The sequence below is a fragment of the Xyrauchen texanus genome, chromosome 9 (assembly GCF_025860055.1).
Source record: "Xyrauchen texanus isolate HMW12.3.18 chromosome 9, RBS_HiC_50CHRs, whole genome shotgun sequence".
Taxonomy (NCBI): Eukaryota; Metazoa; Chordata; class Actinopteri; order Cypriniformes; family Catostomidae; genus Xyrauchen; species Xyrauchen texanus.
The window spans coordinates 33,372,182-33,389,391 of NC_068284.1; the positions used below are offsets into that span (position 1 = coordinate 33,372,182).

The window sequence follows — 17,210 nt, forward strand, 5'->3', positions numbered from 1 at the left end:
ACAGTGAGGTACTTACAATGGAAGTGAATGGAAGTATTTTAACTTCAATTTATTATTTTTTTACTTTTGATGTTTTTTATTTAACTTTACAATGGAACAGCGAGACGTGGATTTACATTATAAATTAATATTATAATGTCATTGTGGTTATTATGTGAGCATTATAGTTGCGCTGCATCACAACTAATGTTTTTGATGTATATTCTTGGTAATCCCACATTGTAAATGACATATTATTGTGTTATAATGTCAACATAGTTCAACAATCAGCTTTTACTTTGCTCAATATTACTTTTAATACATTCTTTTATACATCTTTTATATTGCCTACTGTAACAATGACAAACAATGGTAACAATAAGGCCAACATTTGCACTTAAGGTAGGCCTACACAAATAATATGTGAAAAATAAACAATACTATAAAGCATTTAATGACAAATTAATATTAATATAAATGTAATAAATAGTCAAATAACACAAAGCAGCCTGTATTTAATGAAATCTATCATCTGGAGATATTCTTTATCAGATGTTAAAAAACACTAACTTAAAATTATTTACAAAAATAAAAAAAGAAACAGGTCAGATACTTAAAAAGCCATCTCCTTTACCATGGTGGGATAATAAAGTAATACACTTGAACTGCTACCATGTATTCGGGCCAATATAGACGGTATTAGTTCATTGAGTCTTGACCTAATAAAAGCAGCAATTACACCTTAACAAGCACTGGATACAAAGTTAAAAATCTAGTTATGTTACCACATGTCTGACATGACATAACATGTCTAATTCATTGTGCTGGCAGCTGTATAAAAAGTCAAGATAACAGTGCAGTTTAAACTTTAATCAATATATATACATCTACAATGACATCAGTAAGTTCATCATAATTTTTTGGTGTGATGCTGCATCTATGCCACTATGTGTCAGAGAACATAAACACAAATTTTACAGATTGCACATTTAAATAAAAGGAGTATTTAGAGAGTTTTGTTTCAGAGGTATTTCAGGATGAAACTTGGTTTTCTTTCGGAGTGTTGCTTGACTGCAGCTCCTCTCGGATGCTGTTGAGTTCCACCAAACCCTCATGTAGCTGGTCTGCCACCTCTCTAATCTTTGCAGCAAATTCAGACTTTGCACCTTTTTTCAGCTCATGGGAGTCTTTTGCCACAAAATAGATATCCATCCCAACAAAGAGCCCAGTGAGAACACCGGTGGATACACTAGCGATCTGCACTGCTCGTGCTGCGGTGGTTCCAGCAGCATTGGCTACCTGCACCACACGCATAATCTCATTGGCATTGATTAAAATAGCTTTGCCTGCCATGGCACCGTCCTCATAGATATTGTCAAAACAAGGGAAGTCTCGATTGTACGCATGCTTCTTCATCTTATTCAGGTTGAACTTGCGTAGGTTTGTTATCCCTTGCTTGATGAACTTCATGCATTTGTTAAGGTCAGCCATCTTCTCCTGGTAGTCTTCCACAATGTGCTCTACTTTCTTGCGATCCAAAGAGTTGTTGACAGCACTGGATATCCCAGCAGAGGCAGAGGTGAGCCCTCCTGCCATGGCAACACCCAGACCAACTGCAGTAACAATCAGAGAGATTCCCATGGTGAAAGGTGCCAGGGCGAGGCCAGTAATGGTGGTAACACCTCCCAAAGCACTGGTGGAGCCACCGGTGATCTGGGCGATCTTGGTCTTCTTGTTGAAGCGGTCTAAGCCATCAGCAATGGCATGCAGGTCAATCACGTGCTGCCACAGTCCCTCTGCTCGCTCTGAGAAGAGTTTGTTAAACACACGTATGCCCTTCTGGACCTTCTCAGCGGTTACTGCAAAAGCCCTGAGAAACAGATGATTAGTCAGTCAGATTTACTTTACAAGTTATGTCACACACTCGGGGGAATTCGCTAAACTCTGCATTTCCTGAACGCTTTTGATGCCTGACATTTTTATAGCATTTTTATTGTTGTAAACACCAGGAAACGCCCCCGAACCATGTCAGTGGAAAAGGGCTAAATGAGGCCGGTATAAGTGCCGATTATTTGCATCCGCTGTCTGCACAATATAAGGCAACCACCACGAGGACTTAGAGCAAATTGGGAATTGGCCATTACAAATTGGGAGAAAAAGGGGAGAAACGAGATAGCCGGTGGTGAGTAAATAATAATAAAGTTTTCTGAGTTGAATTACGACACCGAAAGTGGTGCAGCTTTTTTAGTGAATTCCCCTTTCAGAAAGAATTCTGACTTACTTGGCTTCCTCTTTTTCTGTCATGTTTTCAGTTTTGGGTGTGTCCTCCCATTCTGAATTGGGAAAAAAGACAATAGGAAGAAAATGTAACTAAGAATATCAGGACGATGTCATGAGGAACCATCTGATTCACTTGATTAAGGGCTGGTATAAGGTAGGTTTAAAATACTAATAAGTTCAGAATTGGAAAAACATTCACAAATGTAGATAATGTCAACGTAATAATTAGTGCCAACATGGTGGAAAAAACGTACTTTCCACAGTGCTCCACCAATCCATGAGGCCATCAAGATCCTGTGAAAGATAGAAATGGTAACTAAAAAAAAACAGTCTTAATAAATAAAAGGTAAGAAGTGTCTCGATCTATTTTTACACAACCAACCTCCTCAACCTCCCTCTGACTTTCACTTATACGGAACTCATCCAGCCATTCCATGAGGGTCTTCTTCTGGCCTTTAGTCTAATAAGAAAATAGAAAGCAGTGTCAGGTTATTCTGCAAAAGGAGATTGAGAACATGGCAAAATAACATGTTAAAGAGAACCTGATGAAGAATGACAGTTTTGTTTTTTCACAGGCTGTGAAAGCACATTCGTTGTGCCTGGCCAAATAGAGAAAGAAATTGCACTTTTCTTTTACTATATAAACTTTTTTCACTGTACTGTATGTACTTTTTCCACTGTACTTTTTTAAAGCTATTTCATTTTTTACTTTTCATCACTATAACTGTTTTTTCTGTCTTTAATTAAATGGCTGAAATTAAATGTATAAAAAGAGTATAAAACAGTGGAGTTCGGTTGTTGGGTACCAGAAACATAATCGAGAAAAAGAAAAGCAGGGATTGCCAAATGAACACTTTTGTTTTCATGTTAGACCCACAACTTCTCTTTTAATGTTTGCAGAATTTCTGAGAAATGAAAATGAATTGACAAAACAAATCTGGACACATAACAGTACCATTTAGTGGGAAAAACAAGGAACTTGGTCTCAAAATCTGGACTGGTATAATATGTTCTCTGCCATATAGCATTAAACAGCATTTAACTCTAATATTTAGATTAATAGGGGCCTCTGCATTTATTTTATGTTTATAATAAAACAATAGACTCTCAGTTCTTGTTCTTTATCTGGCTGGGTCTAGTTTTCAATGTTACTAGTTTTCAGTAGAAAACTAAGAGAGGGTTTCTGAATGAAAGAAATCCTCTGTACCTCTGCAAAGTCATTGCCGCTGCCTTCAGATTGATTTTCCTTCTTCTTCTGCATTGTTTTACTCTGAAAAAAATAGATAAAATAAAAAACATATGCTTTCATTGATTAGTAATTGTCATGTTTTTGCTCATACTTTAAAATAGGACTTGTAAAACAAATGAACATACAAATGACAAAACTTGTTTACCTTTGCTGCAACTTGAGGCATAAATGGATTTATGGGTTTCTTCTGCCCTTTTTGCTGTAAAAATATGAAATGGTTATCAACTGGTGTGGTCCAGACACCTGTTAACACCTGTTAAAACATGTACAGATATGCAGTCTGTAATGATTAAAGTGATGAGATGGATGCTTACTTTAGGATTTTCCTCTTCTCCAGGTGTCTCACCCTCTTTGTTATACCGCTTTTTCAATACTTTGGTGCTGTCATCCTGCAAAGATATGTCAAATTAATTTAGCCTTGGTAACATACTGAGAAAAACAGAGTGAAGTGTATTTGCATTGTGATACTTCTGGACATTACCATTTATTAACAAAGGACAGACCTAGTTCATACATTCTATCAAAGTTAAAATGGTCTGCACTTATATAGTGCCTTTTTAACCTTAACGGTATTCAAAGTGCTTTACACTGCATCTCATTCACCCATTCACACACCAATGATGGCAGAGCTGCCATTGGGAGCAACTTGGGGTTCAGTGTCTTGCCCAAGGACACTTCAGCATGTTAAGTCATGTGAGCTGGGAACAGAACCGCCAACCCTGCGATTAGTGGCCCACCCGAGCCACAGCCGTCCCACAAAATGAAAGTTCCACCTCACCTGATTGATATCAAACACTGTTTGCTTTTGCACACATTATGTGAAATAATGTTGTTAATGTCCTTGTGAGATGACAAGGCAATAAATGTTAGTTAAAGTTTAGAAAGGGAATAAACCATTATAGTTTTGTTAGCTTTTGTACTGTGCTGTACTTCAATAGAAGTATTGATTGGAGCTTTAGATGTGCCCTCTGTCCTCTTTGTGTGATCTGCATTCTCATTGACCTAACAATGTCAATGTCAACAGTTCAATTAGATCTACTTCAAATATACTGTATGTACAACTCTCTAAAGATGGAGATGTAGAAGGTCAGTAGAAGAAAATTCATAGATTCAGAAGTTACTGTAAAGGTGGGTTGATCTTACCTGTAAACTGTATTGTGGGGTAAAAAGACCAAGAAAAGGTAGGACAAGAAATGCAACTTAAAAAGATCCCATAAATACTGATAAAGTTATTAAAAAATAAAAGAACAGTGAAACATCAATTTTGAATACAATTATATATGGTAATCTTTCATGGTTGCCAAGTAGGATAGCATATAAAAAGATAAATGTGTAGAGACACCTATGAAACACCAGGTCTTTTTTTAAGCCTTACGCCTTTTTTTATTGGTTATTTAGACAAAAAAACCTGTGTGTGACAATCTTACAATTTTTTTTTTATCATATTCAACCTGGAATTCTGATGTGCATGTAGATCCTTGTCTTTAAAGTTCAAATTTGCCTTTAATAATGTGGGGTAGGCCTGGCCCATAAAAAGTTGCAACAGCACAGCTGAAAAAGCCCAAAGGCATGTTCAGATTTTAACAGCTTTCAGACCAAGCTGGGCTCGCACAAGATTCCTAAATGAAAGACACCAACTTTGTTACTTTGTTACTACATGTTATTAGAGGTGCCTGAGGTTTGGAGCAACATACTAAGGATTTCTAGTTTATTTTAGAAACTCAAACAATGCAGGGATTTTATCAGAATAAAATCTCTTAAAAATAATATTACTAAAAATCACTACAAACGAAACCTAACCCTGATTATTAGTTGTGATTTTATCCTAGTGAATACAAATCTCAAGAGAATTCTTAAAGGTATAGTTCACCCAAAGATGAAAATTCTCTCAACGTTTACTCACCCTCATACCATCCCAGATGTGTATGACTTTCTTTCTTTTGCAGGACAAAAACAAAGATTTTTTGAAGAATATCTCAGCACTGTAGGTCCATACAATGTAAGTGAATGGTGGCCAGCACTCTACAGCTCCAATAAGCACATGAAGGCAGCATAAAAGTAATAAAAAAGACTCAGTTGGTTAAATCCATGTCTTCTGAAGCAATCTAATCTGTTTTGGGTGACAATAGAACAAAATGTAACTCTTACTTTACATCTTGCCATTGCAGTCTCTATGCACAATCATGATTTCAAGCTTAATTACACTTCCTGGTGTTTTTCCAAAGAGCTCTAGATGGAGCTAGGAAGTGTAATTGAGCTTGAAATCATGATCGTGAAGGAGACTGCAGGTGTCAAGATGTACAGTGAAAAAGGAGTTACATTTAGGTATGTTCTCACGCAAACCACTTTTAAATAACTGGAGTCCTATGGATTACTTCTATGCTGCCTTTATGTGCTTTTTGTCACCATTCACTTACATTGTCTGTATCTACAGAGCTGAGAAATTCTTCTAAAAAAAGTTTTTGTGTTCTGCTGAAGAAAGAAAGTCATACACATCTGGGCTGGCATAAAAGTGAGTAAATTATGAGATCATTTTTATTTTTGGATGAACTATCCCTTTAAAAAGGTACTTCTGGTGTTCACATGCTAGCTTTTGTATGCTAGCTAGTTTCAACATCCTACATCCAGTTTCCTACTGAGAATCTTAGGACAAAATAAATAAATAATACAACACTATTCCTAGCATCACTGATCTTATTTGTATAATGTTACTAAAATCGAAAGCAAAAATTCTTATCCACAAATCATCAGTAGAACATTGATTTAAAAAAAATACCCAATAGTATATATTCCAAAGCCTACATTTCAGAAGTGTCCTTTACATAAAGTTGAACAACCATTTAATATTTTTGTAGTTACAGCAACATCACTTATCAACTTTTCTAATATAAATCAATACAGAGATGAAAATATTCAATGCTGATGTACCTGTTCATGTGTTGGTTGACTCTCATGGTCGACTTTCTCCTCTGTATCTGAACCAGAACCCATATCCTGCTGCAAAACAGAAAAGTGCTACATATTAGTATATTCCCATGCATTGAAAGGTATAATATGGAAGATATACAGGGGGAAATAGGCCTGTTAAAGGATCTATCCAAGGATGTGTGCCATAAAAATCCTTAATCATCTATGTCACCCTAAATACATTTAAAAAATAAATTGTTGCGTAAACAACATGCCCACCTTTGCAGAGTTTGAGTGTTTATCATCAGTTTTCTCACTGGGCTCCGAGGACTGTTGTGTTTTTTCCATATTCTGCTGGGCAAGCAGACACCTTACAATTACAACAAGCTTTACACTTTATTCTGAAATTGAAACTAATGAAATGAAATTAAAGATTAATTCAGTGAAACTGTTAGTAAAGTGTACAGAGTATAAAACTGGGTTTAGAACACCTGACAAACAATATGTGAAAAAAGGTTTTCCTAATACAGAAAGTTTCACAAATATGGAATCAAGCTTTTCCCTTATATATTATTATTGACTAAACAACTTACTTATATCTAAACATATCTAAATGACCTTATATTTTCAGTTTATTATAACATGTGCTGATAACCCCCAAGCAAAATGTCAGACTTACTTAAGAGGTTCTGTCAGAGAGACTATCCTTACTGTCTAACAGCTCAATGCACTTAGGTATGCTGACCTGACAAAAATATGAAAGGAGATTTCAGTTTATGTGCTCTGGCGAAAACCAAGCGCAGGTCATCAGATAAGTGTTTCATAGCAAGGCCAGAAAGTCTCATACCTGCCCTTCTGAATTTTCAGTTGGTTTAAGTGGTCTATGAAACTCTCCAGTTTGCACTTCTGGATTCCCCTAAAATAGAAAGTGGAAAATAAATGAAAGCAGAAACATTGTAAGACAGTCAGATGCGGAAAGAAAGTGAGACAACGGGAAAAATATCAAAAGAGATATATTAAAGGCAGACAAGGTAAGACTTAATTCACCGTTGGAGTAACTGGCATAGTTGTCATCGATTTTAGAAGGTTTAGAAGGTATAAGATTGTCATAAGAAATAGAGAGAGAGAGAGAGAGAGAGAGAGAGAGAGAGAGAGAGAGAGAGAGAGAGAGAAAAGAGACAGGCAGGGTGAGACAGAGTCATATCAGCATAAACAGGGATATTAAAGTCTAATTGATGTTATGGTCAGACAAAAATATCATCACATGCTAAAGGTCTGCATTGAACTGAGAGGTTATCCAAAGACAGAGAAAGAAAAGAGTTGTTGTTATAGATGAGCTTCATGGAAAGATTGAATATTGTGTGGTTTAACAGAGCCCAGATCAGCAGCATGTTTATTTTTCATTTAATATCCTAATGTAAAAGAATGGATAGTCTATGTGTTTTAACTGTTGTTCTCGGACAGATCTCATGTTTTCAACCATGTTTTTTTATTAATCGTCTATCTTTCTTATGGAAATAGAACAATGCTAAGAACAGAATTGCTTACAGTTCAACTATGTGTATTGATTATTAACCAGTTTAAAGGAAGAAACGGCAGTTATTAAACTCGTTAGTCTCTATGGCTCGGGGAAGTCATTCTACTGTACATAAGCTATTCAACAAAGGAAAGTCAGAAACACAGACTTTATAACAGCTAACTCTATCCAGCTATCTCAAAATTCCTCACGACCATATTGGGGTCATCCAGTGCTTGCTTTCCTGTGTCTTAACAGTGATACAAAGTTGCAACGTAGGATTCTATCTTTGGTTATATTGTAACTTTTACTATTTAGGCTTATGTTGAAGTGTGTACATTTAGCTGAAATAAAATCAATGCAAAAGATTTAGTCCATAAAATGTTACTAGCTTACCGCACTCTGTCGCCCACTTTAAACCAGTTCGCGATCTCCCTGAGAAAGGTGAATTATTAAGAGTGGTTTGAGTAGGAACATCAAGATCTGTTAAACGTAAGAGACGTACGTATCGTAAACAGATTTCATTTGATTGTCTGTTAACGTGCTTAATAAAACCGGTTTCTCGCTGTGTAAAGACGACAGCTAGGTAAAGAAATGTTATTTACTCCGCCCTCTTCTTACTGTGCTGTGCCTGTTCCGTAAATACTTGGACAGCCGCAGTCAGCTGGTGCTGGACAACCTCAAGTCCGAGAAGTCAAGGTCATGGACATGTGTTTTTGTGCTCTTTAAATGTTGCTGTTTTAAACGGTGTCGCGTCCAGATTCAGCACAAACAACAACAATAATGATAATAATAATAATAAAACAACAAAAGACGTACTTTAAAGTTCTAATTTCAGGCTAGATTTTTCATGTCAAAACAATTTGATGTTATATGTTGCTTTACTCTTTTAAAGGGATAGTTCATCCAAAATGAAAATTCTCTCATCATTTACTCGCCCTCATGCCATTCCAGATGTGTGGCTTTTTTCTCTCTGCTGAACACAAATTAAGATTTGTAGGTCCATAAAATACAAGTGAATGGTGACCAAAGCTCCAAAAAGGAGATAAAGTCAGCATAAAAGTAATCCATAAGACTCCAGCGGTTAAATCAGGGGTTCTCAACAGGGGCGGTACTGCCCCCAGGGGGCGTTCAAAGGATGCCAGGGTTTGCTGACAGCAAATTAGTTGAGAGGAGAGTGATTGGTTACAAATGGAGGGCGTTTATAAGTCATAATAATCAAAACTATCGTCAAGTTCCTCTTAGGAACTTTTTGATCAATTCGATCATACGGGACTCGAACCGCCGTCACGACACAGGAGGCGGGTGCGCTAACAAGAAGGCTCAAGCATCAATCACTGGTACATCTCTTGAGGTCAGGTCAGGTTTATACACATTGCACGGCTATCTATCAGCGTGAAGCATTTACATATTTCCATTGATTAATGGTATAAATATTGTACTTGCTTGATTTGATTTGCATTGTTGCATTGTAAGTACAACTATTGTGGCATCTGTACAGATACTTTGATTTATTTGTCCTTTAAATCGTATTTTTCATTACAAAGCCAATCAGGTAGCACACTATTTATTACGGTATTCCAGTTGAAAACTGAAAAGTGTGTTTACAAGAAGGAAATCTTCTAAATAAAATATCTGTTGTTCAAAGTCTCCTGGACTGCTCAATTACTGTTTATTTAAGAGAGATTTTATGAGGCTCACAATCAAAAATCACATCCAGCAGCAGTGATTAAGTTGGAAATGAATTTGTACTGTTCTGTGTGTGGGTCACACAGGCACAGGAGTTTCTTGTACCGAAAGTAGACATTGTTAGCAAACTCGCAAAGATTAAAACCATGGAGGAAAAGTTATATGCTCTTAATTGTGAAGTCATGGAGTTAAAAAGCAAGAAAGAAGGTAATGAAGGCTTTATATAAACCAGCACAATATAAGAAAATAAACATGAAACTGTTTGCTGCAAATTTGTCACAGCATTTTAGTGCCTGCTGATAGATTAGAGTTCACATGCAGCTCACAAAAGGCTGTTTTTATGGGACATGTAATTCAAGGACAGTGATCCACACAAGGAAAACATCTTTCTAAGGGCTTTGAAGGTTTTCTTTGAAGAGATATAATTGTTTGAATGCTATTTTTAACTTTAATTAAAGCTTAATGGAATACCACTTTTGTTTGTAATATTTTGTTGTCACTGCAAAACTGACTTCAAAGTTGAAAATATTTGATAAGACAGATGTTTCCGGTAAATAATATGCAACCCCTCTAAAGTCCTTATTTTGGCATTAAGATGCAAGAGTACAGAGTAATTTAGTTTAATCTGAATATTTTTTTAAATTTATGAGCAGTACATTGATGAATTAAAATGTTTTGAAATGCAGAGGGTTGTTGATTTTTGATTGCTTGATTGTTTACTATCTTCTCTCCTTCTTTTTCCAGAAAGGACGAAAGTATAATTTTCAGCCTCATTGTCATTGGAGGATCACTTAAATATATTGGCCTTATACGAAACCAGTCAACCTTGTGTATGTAATACTATAACAACCACTGCATGAAAAGTGCTGTATCCAGACCAGTAGACTCCTGTATAAACCACTGAATTTCGGACGTATTCAGAAATCTACTGGCCCAGAGTCTCAAATTCCACAGGCCCATATACATCAGATTATATACCATTTCGGATGTATAGTGACTGATGATCCTTCCATGATATGACTTTAACATTTGTTGCCATGGTAAATAATCCTCAGGAGACTTCTTCACACCTGAGTCACATTTCCATTTCTCATCATCTAGATAAAATGGTCAGCCCTATTGGTCAATTGCTGAGACTAAAGACCTTTATTAAAAGGAAAACGTGAAATATACAAAATATGACAATAATAAAATATACAAACATCTGATACACAGTATGAAGCTTCAAGTAGAGTTTAGTAAATTAACTGGCATCTGACTGTGTCACTTGTCATCACAAGAAAGTTATTAGTTCCCACTGCCAGTATAGTGTTGGTCTGCATCAAGTCTCTTCTGTAGCTGCTGGAACAGAGCTTCTCAAAGCTGCTGGTTTTACAACCCTCACTGGCCTCCCAAAGACAATACCATCTTCTTCATCAGACATCATGCCACAGAATACACAATACTCCTGTGTCTGTCTAAATATTCTGTGGAAAAGTGGAATCATTATGTGAGAGATTATAATGCAGTTCAAATCAGATGAAGATGAATACAGTATTGGTATTTAATACAATATAAATCATCTGTTTTATCTTTTTAGTGGATTACTTTAATAAAGATTCTTCTTAGAATGTTGCAGTCTGACAGTTTGTCTGTAGCATCTGTAGGTGTGTCTGAAATGACTCAAGTCTAAACAGAGATCAGAACAACAGAAGTCTGTGCAGGAGGGGGTGGGGTGTGAGGTGGAGGTGTGTATGTTGGGATGGGGGTGGGGAGGGGGATCAATCATGAATAGTCAACAATGGGGGAGACTGGAGCTAGTTTGTCACACTTTTTACTCCAGAAAATATTTTTCAGAGTAGGTTTATTTAAAATATATATTTTCTGTATAAAAAAAAAACCTTAAAGCCTTGGCTGCAAAAAAGCTGTTGAACACCTCCACGTTATTGCTCAGGAAAAAGGTACATGTTGCAACACATTGACCTAACAGCATGTTGTTATGGTTAATGTAACATGGTTGCACCCTCATCCAGACAGACATTTTTTGGGAGCCCTGTAGAGGTATTTTGTTTCCAAGGCACAGGTATTGCAAGGAGATGAGTACTTAGAAGGTATCAGTAGTAACATTATTAACCTGCTTTGTTTAATTGATGTCTGTTCTAATGAATTTGACAAAGTTTAAGAGTGATTTTAAGGGCTTCACAGGGCAACATCTGGTTTCCCATGTTAACGTGGGACATTAGTTTGAATGGAAACTGGCAAATACACTTGACAGAGCAGTAAATTGCAAATGGAATTATTTTATTTGCAAAATTAAACCATCATCACTATACGCTTAAATTACATTTATTTAGTCTGGAAAAAAATTATTTTGATGAAATGATTAATGTAATTCAATAATTCAAACATTCTCAGAAAATTCAATAGATTATACTGTAATTACTGTCAGATTCAGTTACAATTTTACAATTGATTGATTAAAAACAATTATATTAATTGTTTGTTTTTGTATGTGTATTTTACCTAACTGTTTTCATTATATTTGTTAAAAATACATCAAAATCTGCAGCAAAGCAACAAATGCATCCTGCCTGACCTGGGCTGTAAGGTTGTGTGATCCACTTTGGCGATCCCCCTCACTCAAAAACCTATCAACAATGAAAACTAAACACAACCCCAACCCTGCTCAACAACTTTTGTCCATGAACATGAAAACACAACCTAAAACCTTTTCTTTGAAAAAAGCAAAAATTGAGGTTTCAGTGAGGCACATAAAATGGAAGTGAATGGGGGCCAATTTTATTTTACGTTAAAATACTAACTTTTAGTTAATATAACCACAACACATAAAGGATATCTGTGTAAACATGATTATAGTGTGATAAAATTGCCTACTAGCCTTTTCTGTGTAAAGTTATAGCCAATTTTACAACTTTGTTACCATGACGATGGTCAATAAACCCTAAAACAACTGTAAAAAGGAGGAACGAGTCGAAATAGTTTTTTGTGGTAATCAACATTATGCTACAAAGGCTGTCGATTGAACAGAAGGTTGCAGAACAACAGAAAATCCTTTGCTGAAAAAAAAAATCACAATTCTATATTTTTATTTTTACAGTATTACAAATAAATGGCATAAACTTGATTTAACAGAGTCTATATTTATTCACAGCAATCACAAACCTTACTGAGAGTCAAGTGGAGCAATTAAGAAATGAAATCAGAGGTAAAACAATGTGCTTTAATTGTTTGGATAAATTCAACGCAGACATTCTCAAATGAAGTGTACCTAAACATTGATGCATTTCAATAACTTTCATGTAGACAGAGAGATTTTTTAGACTCCTTGCTGGTATCTAATGGAAACATCGGTCCTTTTAGTACTGATATCACACTAATCTACAAGAACATCTTCACCAACATTGGAAATGTTTAGAACCCAATTACAGGTACAGTATGTCATGGAACCAAAATATTCAATTTTACTTTCCTCTCTAATTATGTGTGGTGTAATATTTATGGTAACACTTTACAATAAGGTTGTATTCATATGCATTTGATTTGTTATATATCATGTATTCATACATGAACAACAAAGGGATGTAATTATTTACCATTTATTAATTTTAATAAATGTTTATTTCTGCATTTACTAACCATTTGTAATAGTACACGTTAACAGTTAATAATACATTTTGATGTAAATTTACCTTGAGAGGACATTTTGTTCTCTCAAGGGAAAAATTAGCTAACCACTGAATGCGCTGAGGTTATCCTCAGCATCCCGTATCCACCTGCCTGACCAAAGTTTCACATAGACAACATCTCCAACCTCAAGGAGAAACACGACAGCATTAGAGGTGTGAACTGTATTCTGAGGTTCATGAGCATGTGCTACAACTACTTCTTGTCCATTCCTAACAATGCCTAGAGTTTATGGGGTTTTGTCACAGGAAAGACCACATGCAAAAACTTTAAAGGTGTAAACTCCTCTGAGTGGGGCTGTGAAAATACCTAAAACAAACAGCAAAAAAGATACTTTACAAAATAGCAATTAACAATATTATATTTGTAAATTAACATGAACCACGATTAATACATTCTGTAAAACATTATTGTTGTTAGTTCATGATATTACAAAGCAGCAAACAGCTTATTCTCTGTATCTATTTTGCTGTTTGTTTTAGGTATTTTCACAGCCCCACTCAGAGGAGTTTACACCTTTAAAGTTTTTGCATGTGGTCTTTCCTGTGACAAAACCCCATAAACTCTAGGCTTTGTTAGGAATGGACAAGAAGTTGTAGCACATGCTCATGAACCTCAGAATACAGTTAACACCTCTAATGCTGTCGTGTTTTTGGAGATGTTGTCTGTGTGAAACTTTGGTCAGGCAGGTGGATACGGGATGCTGAGGATAACCTCAGCGCATTCAGTGGTTAGCTAATTTTTCCCTTGAGAGAACAAAATGTCCTCTCAAGGTAAATTTAAGATAAATATTTCCTTTATGATCTGAATTGGAGTTCAAATTGACAAAAGGAAAAAGATAAGTGTGATAAAATATAAAAAATTTAAATAGTAATGTATTATGTGGTTTATGATTACATTATTATATAATTTTTGAAAGATATTTTGTATAAAATATGCACAATATTGTTTAATGGTACCTTACGAGCACCTTTATGGTGACTGATCAGTAGAATTGTAATATCTCATTATTACAATCATGTTTTGGTGCCATTGATTTTTGATTTGCTGTCAGACTTGTGTCACTGCGGTTACAGGTCATGTCATTTAAAAATGATGTATTCCTATAAAATACAACATTGATGTTGGAAAGTAGAAGCTGTGACCTCAGGCATTTGATAGATTTATATTTATCTACTTTCATGTCAAAATAATCTTCTAAATTGCAACTTATTTATCTTATTTTAAATAATCCAAATTCAGATTTTGCAGTCCAAAGTCTATTGGTCTGTTTAAACAATTACGCAAGTTGTTTAAACTGTCTTTATAAATACGAGAAATTCAGTTCATACCTCAATAGTAACAGACAGCACGATTAACAATGTTGTTGCTGTTTTCAGTTTTAATACTTAATGTTTGGGCCATACCAGCAGAAGATGTACTTACACCAAACATAAACATCCTTGCTGAACTGGGGAAAATAAAGACCATGGAGAAAAGAATGAAATTAATGGAGAATGAAATTGAGCAACTACGGGAAGAGAACAAAGGTAACATGACACAATTTTTAAAATGTCATTTTTATTGCATCTCTTTTTTTAAATAAGTCCAAGTATACACATCATTTTTCTTCATTTGTATCATTTTAGCTCAGATAAAAGACATGAAGACCTTTTATGGCATAACAAATGACACAAAGATCAAAATGGATGAACTAATCAAGCAGAATGAAGGTAACAGAACAAATACATTTTTGCAAGTCAAAAGTCATGGAGCCACAAAAACAGAGAAACAGACTAGTAAAAAGTTAATTATTTTTTTTTTTTTTTCAGTTTTTCATTTATATATTACTTTACATTTTGTGATTTATATTCTTAGAAACCTTAAGTGCTGCTGTGTGTACAGAATTTCACTTATACTTACCATATATAAAAGCACATTTTAAATGTAAAGAAAATTGTAATCTAATTGATAAAGTTTATGTTTTAGCTTCAAAAGTGGCATTCTCAGCTTCTCTGCTGGACTCTTCCGGACCACAAAGTGTTGGACCCTTTCAGAATGGTTTATACACCCTGATTTACAAACACATTTTCCTCAATACTGGGAATGCCTATAATCCAAACACAGGTAATTCAATTAATATACCGTAAATGCATCTGACATTTCTAAAATAAACCGATTTCCTTTAATAAAGAGCATTTAAAAAATAAGTATCTTTGTCTGATACAGGAATCTTTACAGCACCTATAAGGGGAGTTTACGCATTTACGGTCTTCTCTAAGGCCTATGGAAATCGTGAGAAAGCGGTTACTGCAGGACTGTTTAAAAATAACCAGCATATCATCTCTACTCATGCATACCAACAGAGTGGTTTTATCAGCTCTTCAAATGGAGTTTCTCTACTGCTAGAAGTAGGGGAAGAAATAAAAGTAAATCTCTATGCTGGACAATGGATTTTTGACAATGGTGAACACCATCACAGCACTTTCAGTGGACACCTGCTTTTCCCCATGTGATTAAAATGTGCAGAAGGTATAATAAAAACTGTCCTTTTAACTTAGACAGAACTTAATAGAGAGTAATCACAAAAGATGTAATATGTATTATCTTTTACATAAGTCACTACAGAATCACACGATTTTCAGATTCATATCATACATTTCAAAATCAGACCATATCAGCCTATACATTATGGATTAGATTAAGGCAATAGTATCAATCTACTATTAATGTAAATATTATTCCATGCATGTACCAAACAAATGACTGTGCAGAAGGCAACATGGTAATTGATAAAAGAATAATTAAAAGAGTATGAGTGTATCGACTACAAGCCTTTGTTCACTTTTTTTTTTTCCATGCAACAAACAAAGGGCATCCTTGGACTGAATTACATTTAATTGAAGGGTATCATTCTTTCCAGGACAGGAAGTACAGTTGACCCTGTGCATCTCCACAGACCAGTTCATTAGGGTCATTGGGGTTAACTTCCAACACCTTGACAGGGCCTCCACACACAAACATGCCCAGCTGTCAGATACAGGGAATAAGCAGAAAACAATTAGGAAATTAATAACATTGGTATATACAGTGTTTTCCTTTAGTATTCTGCATTTTTTTTTTTTTGGGTGAACTATCCTTAGTGTCCAAATATTTTTGGGGCCACTTGCATTACAGGGGCTTATGACAGTAAGAAAAAAGGTACCTGTTTCTTAGTGTTTCTGTCCCACAGTTTTACAGTTCTGTCATTCGATGCAGAGATGATGAGGCTCTTGGTAAGCCGCAGAACAGTTAGTCTGTCTTTGTGTGCCTAGAGACCGGTCAAAAGACCACAGTTTATTATCAACATAAATATAATGTATGAATTTAAACTCTTCAGATAATTATCTATCAGAGATACTTACCGGTCTTCTTGGGGTCCAGCTGGAACGATTAGAGGGCTGGTTGAACCACATGTTCCCTTCAGAATCGCCACACACAATAAAGTCTGTAAAGACAAAACAAAATCCATGATTTGAAAACAAGCCAAGAGTATTTTAATAAGGCCTTTACAATTACTAATGTAGGTAAATATGGAATTTACGTAATAGTTTTGCATTCCCTCGTAATAGTTTGCATTCCCTTGCAATAAGTTTTGGGTTCCATCGCAATACTTTTGTATTCCCTCATGGTTTTACTACAGTAACCATATTTTAACCATGATATTCATAGTGAACCCATAGTCATAATACAGGAAAACTAAATCTATGGTAATAAGAACCTTAATTTTGTGGTTAATATGGTTTTACCATACAAACACCATGTAGTTTACCTATGGTTTTACTATAGTCAAATTGTAGACCGTTGTAACCAAAGTTCTGGGTGGAAATCCTTTTTCTATAGTAATATTGTAGTAACCATGACTGCCGTATGTATTGTTTGCTTTAG

At 35.3% G+C, this 17,210-nt stretch overlaps 3 protein-coding genes across 7 annotated transcripts in view; 1 reads left to right on the forward strand and 2 right to left on the reverse strand.

Annotated features, from left to right (window-relative positions):
• Window positions 1-146: 146 nt before the first annotated feature.
• On the reverse strand, window positions 147-8,554 carry apol1 (apolipoprotein L, 1). 4 transcript variants are annotated; one of them, XM_052135073.1, is made up of 12 exons: window positions 8,328-8,554; window positions 7,263-7,331; window positions 7,095-7,160; window positions 6,695-6,769; window positions 6,437-6,505; window positions 3,823-3,897; window positions 3,654-3,707; window positions 3,467-3,529; window positions 2,642-2,719; window positions 2,514-2,553; window positions 2,261-2,312; window positions 148-1,849 (listed from the first exon to the last, which is right to left on the reverse strand). In XM_052135073.1, the coding sequence occupies exons 4-12, from the start codon at window positions 6,761-6,763 to the stop codon at window positions 1,012-1,014; spliced, it is 1,338 nt and encodes a 445-aa protein (XP_051991033.1). In that variant the 5' UTR covers window positions 6,764-6,769; window positions 7,095-7,160; window positions 7,263-7,331; window positions 8,328-8,554; the 3' UTR covers window positions 148-1,011. The 4 variants fall into 4 exon arrangements, with proteins under 4 accessions (XP_051991034.1, XP_051991035.1, XP_051991033.1 ...); XM_052135072.1 differs by having other exon boundaries at window positions 150-1,849; window positions 6,695-6,766; XM_052135074.1 differs by lacking the exon at window positions 7,095-7,160 and having other exon boundaries at window positions 147-1,849; window positions 6,695-6,766.
• A 6,069-nt stretch (window positions 8,555-14,623) lies between these two features.
• On the forward strand, window positions 14,624-16,165 carry LOC127649080 (cerebellin-2-like). Its single transcript, XM_052133994.1, has 4 exons — window positions 14,624-14,833; window positions 14,933-15,016; window positions 15,273-15,410; window positions 15,513-16,165. Exons 1-4 carry the CDS (start codon window positions 14,665-14,667, stop codon window positions 15,797-15,799), a joined length of 678 nt encoding a protein of 225 aa, XP_051989954.1. The 5' UTR covers window positions 14,624-14,664; the 3' UTR covers window positions 15,800-16,165.
• The window catches only part of tep1 (telomerase-associated protein 1), a 39,162-nt gene continuing 38,117 nt past the window's right edge, over window positions 16,166-17,210 (reverse strand). For both annotated transcript variants that reach the window (XM_052133993.1, XM_052133992.1), the window contains exons 54-56: window positions 16,688-16,770; window positions 16,489-16,593; window positions 16,166-16,313 (exon numbers count right to left, since the gene is read on the reverse strand). In XM_052133993.1, the coding sequence (XP_051989953.1) occupies window positions 16,194-16,313; window positions 16,489-16,593; window positions 16,688-16,770 (308 nt within the window). In that variant the 3' untranslated portion in view covers window positions 16,166-16,193. The remainder of the gene's footprint in view (window positions 16,314-16,488; window positions 16,594-16,687; window positions 16,771-17,210) is intronic.